At 36.9% G+C, this 13,750-nt stretch overlaps 1 protein-coding gene across 1 annotated transcript in view; it reads left to right on the top strand.

The window, feature by feature from the left end:
* The window catches only part of NUS1 (NUS1 dehydrodolichyl diphosphate synthase subunit), a 36,956-nt gene extending 25,471 nt beyond the window's left edge, over nucleotides 1-11,485 (top strand). The window contains exons 4-5 of the mRNA XM_036767843.1: nucleotides 6,992-7,091; nucleotides 8,580-11,485. Of these exons, the coding sequence (XP_036623738.1) occupies nucleotides 6,992-7,091; nucleotides 8,580-8,670 (191 nt within the window). The 3' untranslated portion in view covers nucleotides 8,671-11,485. The remainder of the gene's footprint in view (nucleotides 1-6,991; nucleotides 7,092-8,579) is intronic.
* The last annotated feature ends 2,265 nt before the right edge of the window (nucleotides 11,486-13,750 follow it).

Here is a 13,750-nt window from a genome sequence, read left to right as displayed (position 1 = left end):
GGGTTGAATTGTCTTTGGGAAATTTGTATAGTTTTAAACATCTTCAAACTTTTCCATGAAGTTAAGACTCCTGTTTTTAACACCAATATTCTTCCAATGATGGTGTGTGACGGTGAGTCATGGAATACCATAGTCTCCAAAGAATTAAAGTTAGGATCACCCAAAGGACTATGGAAAGGCACATGGTGGGTATGAGTAGACTACGATACATTGACAGCTGAGAATTGCATAAGGAGAAGGAAACCGTCTAAAGGATATCACCAGAAATGTCTGTCACTAGAAAGAAGGCAGGCCGTACATGTGGTGAGAACAGTAATTAACTGATGGGCAAACATGTTCCATTGGCACACCATGTCAAAAGAATTAGTAAGGGTGTCCAGCATATTTGGTGTACCCACTGTAGAGGATTTATGGGAAGGTATGGATTAAAGTTGCATAGGATAAGAGGGCTTGGATATGCTGTGATTTGCTTTGTTGGAGGGAGTACCTACACCAGTGAGATAATTTTTTCTTATTTAATTTAATATTTTTCCCCCCGATTACATGTAAAAATAATTGTAACATTTCTTTTTTCAAATTTTGACTTCCAAGTTCTCGTCCTCTCTCTTTCACTCCCCCCCCCCCCCCCCACTGAGAAAGCAAGTAATTTGACATAGATTATACATGTGTAGTCGTGCAAAACACATTTCCATGTAGGCCATGCTGTGAGAGAAAACACAGATAAAAAAAACCCAAGAAAGTAAAGAAAAAGTATCTTTGATCTGCATTTAGGCTCTACCAGTTCTTTTCTCAAGAGATGGACAGCCTTTTCATCATAAATCCTTCAGAATTGTCTTGGATCATTACATTGCTGAGAATAGCTAAGTTATTCACTATGATATGTCATCATACAATATTTCTGTTATTGTGTACAGTGTTTCCTAGTTCTGCTCGTTTTACTTTTCATCAGTTCATGTAAATCCAGGTTTTTCTGAGAGCATTCTGCTTGTCATTTTGTATAGCATAATAGTATTCCATCACAATCATATACAACAGTTTGTTCAGCCATTCTCCAATTGATGGACATACCCTCAATTTCCAATTTTTTTCCACCACTAAAAGAACTGCTATAAATATTTTTGTACATATATGTCCTTTTCCCTTTTTGTCTCTTTAGGATACAGACCTAGTAGTGGTATTGCTTGGTCAAAGGGTATGCATGGTATTTTTTTTTCCTCTTAACAATCATTTTATTATTTAATATTTTAGTTTTCAACATTGATTTCCAAAAGATTTTGAGTTACAAAATTTCTCCTCATTTCTACCCTCCCCCCTCACTGCAAGATGGCATATATTCTGATTGCCCCTTTCCCCAGTCAGCCCTCCCTTCTGTCACCCCACTTCCCTCCCAACCCCCAGCATCCCCTTTCCCTTTACTTTCTTGTAGGGCAGGATAGATTTCTCTACCCCATTCCCTATGTATCTTATCTCCCAGTTGCATGCAAAAACTTTTTTTTTGAGCATCTGCTTTTAAAACTTCGAGTTACAAATTCTCTCCCCTCTTCCCTTCCCACCTACCCTCCCTAAGAAGGCAAGCAATTCAACATAGGCCACACATGTTATCATTATGTAAAACCCTTCCACAATACTCATGTTGAGAAAGACTAACTATATTTCCCTCCATCCTATCCTGTCCCCCTTTATTCAGTTTTCTCCCTTGACCCTGTCCCTTTTCAAAAGTGCTTGCTTTTGATTACCTTCTCCCCCATTTGCCCTCCCTTCTATCATCTCCTCTTTTTTATCCCCTTCCCCCTACTTTCCTGTGGGGTAAGATACCCAATTGAGTGATTGCGTTTCCACATCCTTTTTGAGCTCTTCCAGGACCTGAGACCAATTCATATTTTTCTTGTAGGCTCTTTGACTTTGTTGACTTCTTCTGGCTGTATGTTTTGATCTTCTTTGTCACCAAAAAAGGAATCTAGAGTCTGAGTCTGAGACTGCATCCTTTTTAGCTGCCTGGCCATGTTCCCAGCCAACTACTTGACCTTTGAGCTTTTTGTCAGGGTGTGACTGCTTGTAGAGTAGAGAGTGCTTTGTCCCAAGCTTTAGGGGCTGGGCTGCTGTTTTCAGAGCTGTTTCTACTCCACTGTCACCACAAGCTCTGCCACAGCAGCGCTCCTCCTCCCCCAAGAACCATCAACTAGGATTGCGACCCAGATGCAAGCAGGGCACAGCAAGAGAACCTGCCTCTGCACCAGTAAAGTGCTCCTTGCACTTCCACTTGAATCAGCCACTTGATTCCTCCCACGTGTGAGTCAGGGACTCTGGAAGCAGCCGCAGGAGCTTCCTGCTGCTGCCACTGCCACTGCCGTGTCACCTTTGCCTCCCCCAAGGCTGGGGCCAGATTGCTGTCTAACCCACTCCAGCAGTTTTCCTACTAACCTGTTCCTGGTCTTTGGCATTTGTGGGTTGAGAAGTCTGGTAACTGCCACAGCTTAATGATTCATGGCTCTCAGGCCTGCTTCTCCTGCCTCCTGGCTTGGTCTGTCCTGGCGTGCCCATGCTGCACTGCTCTCCACTCTCAGCACTGTGGGATAGACCCTTCCCAGTGACCATCCAGGCTCTCTTGGCCTGGAGACCTGCTTCCCTCTGCTATTTCGTGGGTTCTGTAGCTCTAGAATTTGTTCAGAGCCATTTTTTACAGGCGTTTGGAGGGATTTGGGGGAGAGCTTAAGCAAGTCCCTGCTTTCCAGCTGCCATCTTGGCTCCACCCCCAGAATGAGTTAACTTTGGGATAGAATGAATTGACCTGTTGGATTTGTGGTTATTTAGTATTTCATTTAATAATATTTTAATATTGGAAAATATATGGAAATTCAGTGGTTTAATTTTAGTATAATTAATGTTTTTCTTCCTGACAATAATTACCAATAGGTTCCCCTGCTTTTTGGGTATTTTTTATTTGCAGTGTACAGGTTGTTTGTTTATCTTCCTGTTGGCCATAGTTAGAGGGTATGTATCCATTTTCAAGTTCATAGAATCATAGAATTTAGAATTGGAATGGACTTCAGTGTTATTCGAGTCCAACCTATAGTCAGAGGAAATCCTCACTGTTCCTGACAAGTGTATACGCGTTCTTTCTTGAAGCCATGCAGTGAGGTACAACCCCAGTAGTTCTCGAGGCAGCCTGTTTCATTTTTGGACATCTCTAATCATTAGGATCTTTTTCCTAACATCAAAATTTAAATTTGCCTCTTGTCAACTTCCACCTATTGCTTCTGGTTCTGTCTCCTGGGGCTAAATGGCCAATTTAAGCCTTTCTCTTTGTGTCCCTTTAAATACTTGAAGACAGCTGTTGTCTTTGAGCCTTTTTTTCTCTAGGAAAAATCTCCAGTTCCTTCAGTTAGACTTCAAATATCATAAACTTAAAGCCTTTGACCCTCTTCTGAACATTATTCAGCTTTTTAGTGTCCTTCCTAAAATGTGGTGCCTTGAACTGGACACAGTGCTCTAGATGTGTTTAGAGATAAGGAGACTAGCCCCTTCTTATTCCTGGAAGCAATGGCTCTCTTAAGCAGCCCAAGATTGCATTAGTTTTCCTAAATGTCATGTCCCAGTGCTGACTCAAGTTGAACTTGTAGCCCTCTAAAACCATTAGATTTTTTCAGAGAAATTTTTGCCTAAACATATGTCCCATCTTAGGTTTGTGAAGTTAATCTTTCAAATCCAAGTGTATCACTCTTGTACTTCCTCATTAGATCAATGTTCTAGCCTCTATGTTTCTTTTGGGATCCTGGCTTGTTCATACATTGTGTTAACTATCCTTTCCAACATTTTTGTCATTAGAGTATAGATTTAGCAGAAGAGAGCCTTAGAGGTCATTTGTACCACACCCCTTATTTTACCAGAGAGGTGAAGGGAATTTCCCAAGATGGTGTAGCGAATAGTGACAGAGCTGGTTTAGATTCACATCTGTCCTTTGAGTCACACTCTCATCTGACCGTTTGACAGGTTATTAAGAAAATTTTAAATGGTATAAGGACTGGGTAAGTATAAGTTAAAAAGAAGAGGAGTTAGGGCAGCTTAATTTAGATATTTTAAAATCACAATTTCATCCGTCATAACACTGTACACCTTCCTCTCTTTAATTTTTATCAGTATCGTTTTAGGTAGAGGCTTTGAAGAAGCGTTAGTAGTCTGAGATTTATATGGACATAATACAATTTGTTCCTTTTGGTCTAAGAACCTAAAAACTGATGATAAGTCAGTGAACACTGCAAGGTCTTAATGCTGTTTTTTTTTTCTTTTCTTGATTAGTTAAAACAATATAATGGTAATCAGTAATGGAAAAATTGTGTATAAAAGCTACTTACTTTACCTACAGAGTGGCAGATTGAGAGGTCTCATCCTATAATCTCTTGAAAATTGGCATAGGATTTTGAGCAGCTAGTTAAAAGGTCTTTAACTTGGGAGAGCAAAAGAATTTCTGGTGAAAAATGAGCAGGCTAACACTTTGAGTCAGTCTCAGGGATACTAAGGAAATCTGTGGCATTAATTAAGGCATATAATTTCCCAAGGATTGAGACCAATGATTTAGGAAGGATCTAAGTGGTTTTGATGATGACAGATCTCTGGGAACTTTTCCAGAATTAGGTGATTGCTTAGATATTTTATTAAGGGAAAAAACTGGAGTTTAAAGTTTCAGAGTTGGAGGGGACTTCAGAATCCATTTAATACAAACCATATTTATACAGCAATCCCCTCTACAATATACACAACATGCAGAATGCAGAGATCATCAGCGCTTGTTGAATGAAATAGTCAATGCTAGAAATTTGCTTTTTATCATTCTTCTTACATAAGTAAGTGAAAGTCAACAAATTTGTGTTTATTTCTATCTCTGAAGGCTGAATCCAGAGCTTTATGCTCAGACTATTTATAATCTTAAAATTTTGTATTTATTATAAGGGTTTTTTTCCTTTTGGTTAAAATTTTTTTTTTAATATAAGTCTATGGCTGACTCAATCTATGATCATTTGAAATGTTATATCTATAATTATTTTTTCTTTCTAGTAGTCATTCTCAAACCTAAGAGGTAGGATGGCTAATACTGACTTCCAGCTTCAGGGTTAGCAAGGCCCATTTAGTTTCAAGATTATGTGGACAAAGTACAATAAATTCTCTAAACTTTGGAGGGTTATTTATAGAAGTGACAAGACCTTCATTCCATTTATTTTTACTATGTAAACTTGTACTTTTAGTTTTTCATATATGGCCAGCCTCTTAGCAATGTGGAGCCTTTTGATCAGTGTGTATAAGTTGAAACTGATCATTTTTAACCTGGCATAAAATATATATCTTAAGAATGCAGATAAGCAGTAAAGGGCTAATTATTAAATAATTAGTAATTCTGGCTAGAAATAAAAGGAGAATTCTCCCCATATTTAACCTTTTGACTAACTTATGTAAGTTGGTGATGATAAATGGATTGTTTTTATCTTTGATTTAGGTGGCTATTCCTGGAGAAATTAGTAATTCAGACTTTTCATTTTAGGTTTATTATGGATGAAACTTTGGCAGAGCTATTGTTAGTCCTAATCAAATCATATGAAATTATTTCCTTGGTTCATGAAAATTACAAAGTTTGGAAAATTGCTGTCATTGTTTTTAAAAATAAAAAGATTCACTATATATATATATATAGTATGTATCTGTGTGTAAGGCATATTTATTAGATTGTAATAAACTAGGTAGAGGGACTGAGATTAGTTGGGAATTTTATTAGTGAAACTGTTGCGAAGACACAGTCGTTTTTTATATCTTACCAAGCTTTTCATTAGAAAGGCAGAAAGGGTACCATCTGGGACTTGATTGAATACTTTATCTAGGGATGGCAAAGGGTCTCTGAGAGATTCAATACCTAGCATAGTGTCTTGAATATAGTACATACTCAGTTTTTATTGAATGAATGAAATATTAGGTTGATTTCCCCTCACTCCTCCCCCCGCCCCAAAAAAAAGAAAAAAAACCAAGCACAACCACCATGGATCAGGATTAGGAATAATTAAGATTTTGTCCTATGCACTAGGCAGTTTGGAAGCTAGGCCTTTTCCACTACCAAAATTAGTTTGTCAAAAGTCTGGATGAGAAATTAAGGATGAAGGATGACGGAAATGAAGCCTCCATTTTTATCCTGCTAAGATTATCTATAAAACTTCAATGTTTTCTCTTTAAAAATAATAATTATGACCGTGCATAATAGTAAGTAAAAGATTAAAAACAGTTTTATAAAAGAAGTTATAGTAAAGTGAAAAGGATCACTAAGGGCTGAGTCTCTACTAAGGTGAAGGAGACTAAGGGCTACAAAACCATTTATTCATAGGAAAGAACTTTTAGGCCCTGACTTTGCAGGTTGAAGTTCTGGTAGGAAGTCTTTGGATAGGCAGAATTCATAGGTTAACCTTGCCTCAGGGCAAAAGTTGTAAAATATAGACCTGAAAAGGATACAGGCTGCCCCAAGTCAGTGGAGGAAGAAGCTCATGATGTGTCCACCCCCACAAACAAAAAGAGGATGGCCATTCCAGGCTCTTGCATGCTTGTTGATAATGCCACTCTGTACGTTTCCTTTTGCCAGAATCAACAAACATAGTTTCTCCACATTGCACCTTTGCCAGTTGGCCCCACTGGACAGCCGTGTCATCTTTTTAGACATTTTTGTAGACATGATTTCATGGGTTGTTGTTGTCCCTGCTGAATCAGATAGATTGTTTCAGATGGGCAGACTTACAGGATAATATTCATTTCCTCCATTGAGACCGAAGTCATGTGTTAAAGTGTATTTCTTTACTTTATTCATTCTTTGTTCCCGTTTTCCTGAGTGGGAAAGTTTTAAATGGTCTAAATAAAGCTGTACGAGAAAGCTTTCTAATTAAGCATTTATACTATGAGATCTTTTTGTATGCTTGGAGTAAATAATTCATGTTCATTTCATGTGTGTTTCTTTATTTTCAAGGTTTGAAAGGTTTCCCTGACCCCGATTTAGTATTGAAGTTTGGTCCTGTGGACAGCACATTAGGATATCTTCCCTGGCACATTAGATTGACTGAGATTATGTAAGTAGTTAAAGTGGTATGCTTATTTGAGTTTAAGGTAGTAACTATATTTATGAAGTACCTACTCTGAGCCAAGAACACCTGTGTGCAGTGGGGTATAAGAAAGTATAAGAGTCTCTGCTCCTAAATAGCTACAACCTTAACAAGGAAAAAGCACATATGAAAAGGAGAACAGTAAGGAACAGTGTGGCATAGGATAGGACAGTGACCTAGCTTTGAAACCCTGAAGACCTGAATTCAGGTCATTGAGCCTCTCAGTACTTTAGAAAACTCTCTAAGACTGTAAAGTGTCAACCTGCATTGGTAGAAGGAATTCTCTATACTAATAAAATTATAGGTCCAATGTGTATCTTGCAGACAAAAAATGTCATAGATGGTCAATATAAAGATAATTGCAGATAATATTCAAGAAGACCTTGAAAGCCAAGTTAGTGATTAGCCATTAGACCAGGGAATAATGTGGTGAAAAAGTATTTTAGGAAAATTGAGGGGAAGGAGCATAGTACAAAGAAGGGTTTAGGGTGGGGACAAGTTTATGATGAGATAAGTTAATGAGGCATTGTAATAATTGAGGTGAGAGGAATGAGGACTTTGTTGTAGCAATGGAAATGGAGATTGGGGTGGCGAATCCTAGAACGCTTAAAAAGGAAGGATTGATGGGAATGATTCTATAGAAGGGTTCCGGACAGGAAAGAATTAGAAAAAAATCAACAGAGGAAACTATACTATTAATGACATTGGGAAATCGAGAGTAGTGCTAGGTTTGCAGGAAAGTGATGGCCAAGCTGGGAATGAGCTGCTTCAGACTTAGTGAGGCTATTTCTTGGACATTAGAGATCCTTGGGCCTGTAGATGAAGACATTCCATCTTGGCAAGGCTTCTAGACTTTATGATCTACTGCTATAACCTTTGAAAATCTAGAGTTACCTCCATGCTATAGTGAAGCTGGAGTAGGACATTAGTGAGGAATTTCCATTATACTCCCAAGAAAGTTTCAGAAGGAAAGGTTAAATATAAAGTATATTCCATTTATTAGTTGCTCACCATGCTGCTTCAGGGTTCCACCACATGAAACTTACCCTGCTCATGGGACTATGACTGAGAACTGCACTGATGCCCATGCCAACAGTGCTATTCTTAGATTACAGGTATTAAACACTTTATGCCTAGTTTTGAACAAGAAGTATGTTCTTAGGGAACCTCTAGTTGAAGTGGTTGGGCCGTGAAAAAGAGAATTTGCTTTTTCTGATTTTATGGAGGACGTGTGTAACAAGAGATTAACAGTCTGCCAGTACAGTTACTTTAGCATGCTAGAGTTGTCTTTAAAAACCATTTACTGATATATTTTACTTTATATGTTCTTTTTATTTCTCAATAGATCATTTGCCACCTTCTATAAATATAACCTGATAATAATATTGTTTTGTCTTTCAGCTTTTAAACACTGCCCCCATTGTTTAACTGTTATTTTCTGTATTGTTTTACCAGCTCTTTGCCTTCACACCTAAACATCAGTTATGAGGACTTTTTCTCTGCCCTCCGTCGGTATGCAGCCTGTGAGCAGCGTTTGGGAAAGTGATCATTGATTGCACTGCTTGAATTCAAGCTTTTGGAGGAAAGGACCCAAGGGATTCTGATGTTTACAAGCACCTGTGATCAATTCTGTATACACCCAGTTCACAATCCTCCTCATAATTTATCGACAAACTCAAAAAAGTGTCTTACTTGAGAGCGAGTGTGTGTGTGTGTATGTGTGCGTGTGCATGCGATTGTGAGTATGAAAGTAAATTTATAAATGGGAAGTATTGGAGAAGGAACTATATAGACCTACAGCTTTGAAAAAATAACACTATCCAAGTCTGAAACCTAGGCTTCTCAAAGGCTTCAGCCTCAATCTCTTCCCTATTTTTGTGGGGAGGGCAGAGGAGGAATGATTGAAGCTGTTTGGTTATTGTTTGGGGACTTTGAAGGAGGGAGGGGAGAGGCAGGGTTTGGTGGGTTTTTTTCCTAGTGACCAAAATTTTAAGTTTTAAGAATAATGTATTGACTCTCTATTAAGTGGAAGCATTCTTAAGTTTGAGAACTCTCCAGCCTAACAGTTTGGCGTGTTGCTCACATGTTACAAGCATGCACCTTTGGAGTAAAGAGGGAATTTCACCTGTCATCAGATGTCCGTCCATTCCTGTCCCTTACTGCATCATGAACCAGCTGGGTCACTTTAGAGCCCTTGGCCTGTTGTGCTTGTTTATGGTATAGATTGTGAAGGTCAGGGACAAAAATGTTTTGCTACTTTCAAAACAAAAAATTGAAAAATTCCTGAAATGTTTTCCAAAAGGAAGTGGTTGTCTGGCAGTAGTTTGAGAAATGAAGCGATAGTAAGTTCCCTGAGACTAGAAAGAACAGCTTTGGTCTTTCCTTGTTTTGGGGGTAGTTTGTTTTTAAGCAGCACCCAGTGTTCATATTAGACCTAAATTATCTAACTGTCTGTTTATGAATAGCAAGCAAATGAGGAAAGTTAAAGGCAGCTGGTTATCTCCTCCAGAAGCGATCCAACATCTTCAAAATTCTTCCCTCCTTGGAGTAGCATATTTAAGTTCCTATGAATGGAACTATAAACAGTTTTTATATGGCATTAATTGGATTTTTTTTTTTAAGGATTGAAGCCTCTGCAGGGAGTTAAATATTACCAAAGTCTACAAAAAGATTGGGCTTAGGTTTTTTGTTTCTTGAGAGAAAAAATAGCACTGGTTTCATTTTTATTTTTATTTTTAAATCTATGAATATCCATTTTTTTAGGCATTTAATCATTGCCTCTTCCCTCACTCCTGCTCTTAAATTAGGTATAAGTCACCGTTCGGATTTGCTGTGTAAATTTTGGGGAGAACCTGTCTACAAGTGTACAATATTTGCATTGGAATTGTGCATTTGGAATAGCATTATTATTTAAAGTTTAGGTTTCAGAAGCCTGTAAAGTAGTAGTTGAAGACTGGATTCAGAGAACATGGTCTGTAATTGTCCATCAAGTTCTGAAGCTATGAAGAATAAATGTTTTTCAGCAATGGGTAATGAAATCCCCACATATGATTTGAAAACACACTTGAAATAAAATCCATTAAACACGGAAATTTGGTCAAGTGATATTACTTTGCACTTCATGTTATTTATATGTTGAAACACTCTGGGTTTTTAAAATATTAATTTATTGCTGAAAGTTCTGTCTTGATTGAAGTTACAGCATACCTCTTATTTATCCTTTGCTGATGAATTGTAGATTAGTATTCCAATGCTGTGTTCCAGGTTCTGCTGAAACTTTTTTTGCCTTCATTACAGATTGTAATATTCCTGTTTGACTTGGAGTAAAGCTGGAAATGTTTTATTTTAAAGGGAAAAAAAAAACTTAAAGGAACATACCAAGGTGAAGGGAATTAATATAATAGTGCATTGCATATTAAGTTGAATACAGTAATAGTCAAACATATTACATGCAATGGAGCATTAAAATGATGTAGTTTAAATTGATGAAAGTTACAAGCCTGCTCTATTTTCTTCTACTCCTTCCATCTCTTAAGAACTGTATGTCTTGCATCTAAAATAAAGGATTAAGCTGTGACCTGAGGAGTTTGTATATTCCTTGAGGGAAGGACTAAAGAGATTGCTTGAAGCTTTGAGTTTGGATATGGACATCCAAAATCTCATACATGTGAGCTGGACTGTACAAGTAGTGTAATTTTTTTTGTTTCCTAGCATTGGCTTCTAATTACTAGTTATCATTCCCATCGAAATCAGAATGAGTGATTCATTCCGTGCTCCCAAAAGGAAACAAAATTTAAATAAAAGTGTTATTTATCTTTCTGGGCAATTAAAGGCGTTTCAAAATTATTCTTTTTAACAGTCCCTGCAGTGGCAAAATATCCAAATTAAATCACTTATGGCAATAACTTGGAGCACAGCAGGATATATGAATTAGTTGAGTTCTGGTTGTGTTCTCCAATTTCTTACAGATTTCTCATTACCAGCTTATGAAATTAGGGAGCTGTTTTGAGTTCTGATAGCAAATTACTACATATTGAGACTAAAGCTTAAGAATTCCTGTCTTTGAGAGGCAGATATTAACTTTACGAACAGTGCCAAAAACACTGTGCATATCTACAACTTGATCTTTGAATGTATGTCCTTTGGTTAGCCCTTCCCATTCTGTGTGATGGTACCATGTGTAGAGCCAATTAAGTCCTCGTGGTATTCTGTACGGCTGTAGACTTTGGAAACATGTAAATAATGTGTAAAGCAAGTTTTTATGATTAAGGAATCAAATTTATTGAATTTTATTATTGAGAATTGAACCTGAACCTGTATGACAAAAAAGAAACCAATAAAAGAATATAATCTTTCCATGGGCTACAGTGTTATGTGAACACTACATTTTTTCTACTAAATAGTTAGAATATTAATGTTATATAATCCTTTAAGGTTTGCAAAGCACTTTATATTATAATCTCTTTTGAGACTTAACACTGTAAGGTAGATGGCTATTATTCCTATTTACAAATGAGGCAAGCTGGTAGAAGTTAAGTTACTGCAGAAAGCCACACAACTAGGAAGTATCTGAGGTAGGATTCACTGGGCAGTGCTTCCTTATTCCAAGGCCAACTCTGATCACTATGTCATTTAGGTGCCTCCATATGTAGGAGTTTGTCCCCATACTCTAACCAGCAAGGCATTTTCTGTACTCCTGGATCAATAATGTGTGTGACCAAACACCAGGGCCATTATAGTGTTGGTTCTAAAAATACTCTATAAATAGCATGGTATTATATATGGTATATAGCATGGTGCCTGGCACATTTTTTATTATTATTTTATTATTACAATCTTTTATTAAATGTTTATTGACTCAGTATCTTCAACATTCAACATAAGCAAGACCAAACTTTCAATATTATATTGTAAATTCATATCAACTGGAGAGATGAGTCCAAATTACAGGAAACTTTCATGCAGTTTTGTTAAATGCATGTGGTAACAAATACTGACTTAGAAGTTCAGTATGGATCTGTTTTAAAAAAGAGTCAAATCTAGTTATAACACATTGTTGGTGTGTACACTAGAGTACACTAGATGTGATAAACTTGCAGCCCGTGGGGCACATGGCTTGAAACATTGCACCAGATTAAAGTGTAATTAGGAAATAATTAACAACAACAACAAAAAAAACCCCAGCAAAGCATGGGTAATGTTAGATTTTAAAATCAAGTTAATTTTGGTCCTACAGGGAGCCCTACATATGGTTTACTGGCCCCTGTTTCTATTTGAGTTTGACAGCACTGGTGTATACTGAAGGCTATTACAAATCCTTTTAGAAGGCAGTACAGAGGTAAAGTTTAGCTAAGTCCTAACGTTGTGAATTATCAAAAATCTTGCATTACTGAAGTTGAATGAATTTTTCTGCATCTTCGATTTGTGTTTTGCAGAGTATAGTGAATATTCTCTTTCCAATAGGTGTTCATAATAATGTTTTACAGGATTTTTGAGTAGGCTTGAGATTTTAGGTAGTGCAAGCTCTCAACTTTAATTTTTTTTGAAGTCTTTTGACAAAAGGTAATAGAGATTTTTTTTTTAATGTTAACTTATGGTTTTCTTTTTTTAATAGTATTTTCCCTCAATTATATGTAGACAACTTTTAGCATTCATTTTTATAAGATTTTAAGTTCCAAATTTTTCTCCCTCCTTTCCTCCACTCCCCTCTTCCTAAAATGGTAAGCAATTTAATACAGGTGCAATCATGTAAAACATTTACATATTGGTCACAGTGTGAAAGAAGAAACAGACCAAAAGAAAAAAAAAACCAAAAAAATGGAAAAAAAAACCCCAGTATGTTTTAATTTGCTTTCAGAGTCCATTAGTTCTTTATCTGAATGTGGATAGCATTTTCAAATGAGTACTTTGTAATTGTCTTGGACCATTATGTTGCTGGGAAGAACAGTCATTCATAGTTGATCATCACACAATGTTACTGTTACTGTGTACAATGTTTTCCTAGTTCTGCTCATTCCACTCTCCATCAGTTCAAAAAAATCTTTGCAGATTTTTCTGAAATCTGCCAGCTCATTTCTTTTTGCACAATAGTACTCCATCACAATTATATACAATTTGTTCAGCCATTCCCCAATTGATTGGTATCCCCTCAATTTCCAATATTTTGTTACCACAAAAAGAGCTGCTATAAATATTTTTTGCACATATAGATCCCTTCCCCTTTTTAATGATCTCTTTGGCATACGGACAGTGAGATTTTTGGATCAAAGGGTATATACAGTTTGGTTGCCCTTTGGGCATATTTCCAAATTGCTCGCCAGAGTGGTTCTATGGGTTCACAACTCCACCAACAATGTATTAGTGTTTCAGTTTTCTTACACCTACAACATTTATCATTTTCCTTTTTCTCATATTGGCCTATCTGGTAAGTGTGAGGTGGTACCTTAGAGTTGTTTTAGTTTGTATTTCTCTAATCAAAAGTGATTTAGAGCACTTTCTTATATGCCTATATATATCTTTGATTTCTTCTTCTGAAGACTGCCTGTTCATATCCTTTGAACATTGTCATTTGGGGAATGGCTTGTATTCTTATAAAGTTGACTCAGTTCTCTCTTTGAACATTGTCA

This window comes from Trichosurus vulpecula, chromosome 7 (assembly GCF_011100635.1).
Source record: "Trichosurus vulpecula isolate mTriVul1 chromosome 7, mTriVul1.pri, whole genome shotgun sequence".
Lineage (NCBI taxonomy): Eukaryota > Metazoa > Chordata > Mammalia > Diprotodontia > Phalangeridae > Trichosurus > Trichosurus vulpecula.
The sequence above is the reverse complement of the archived record's forward strand: the minus strand, read 5'-3'. Positions and strand labels throughout refer to the sequence as shown.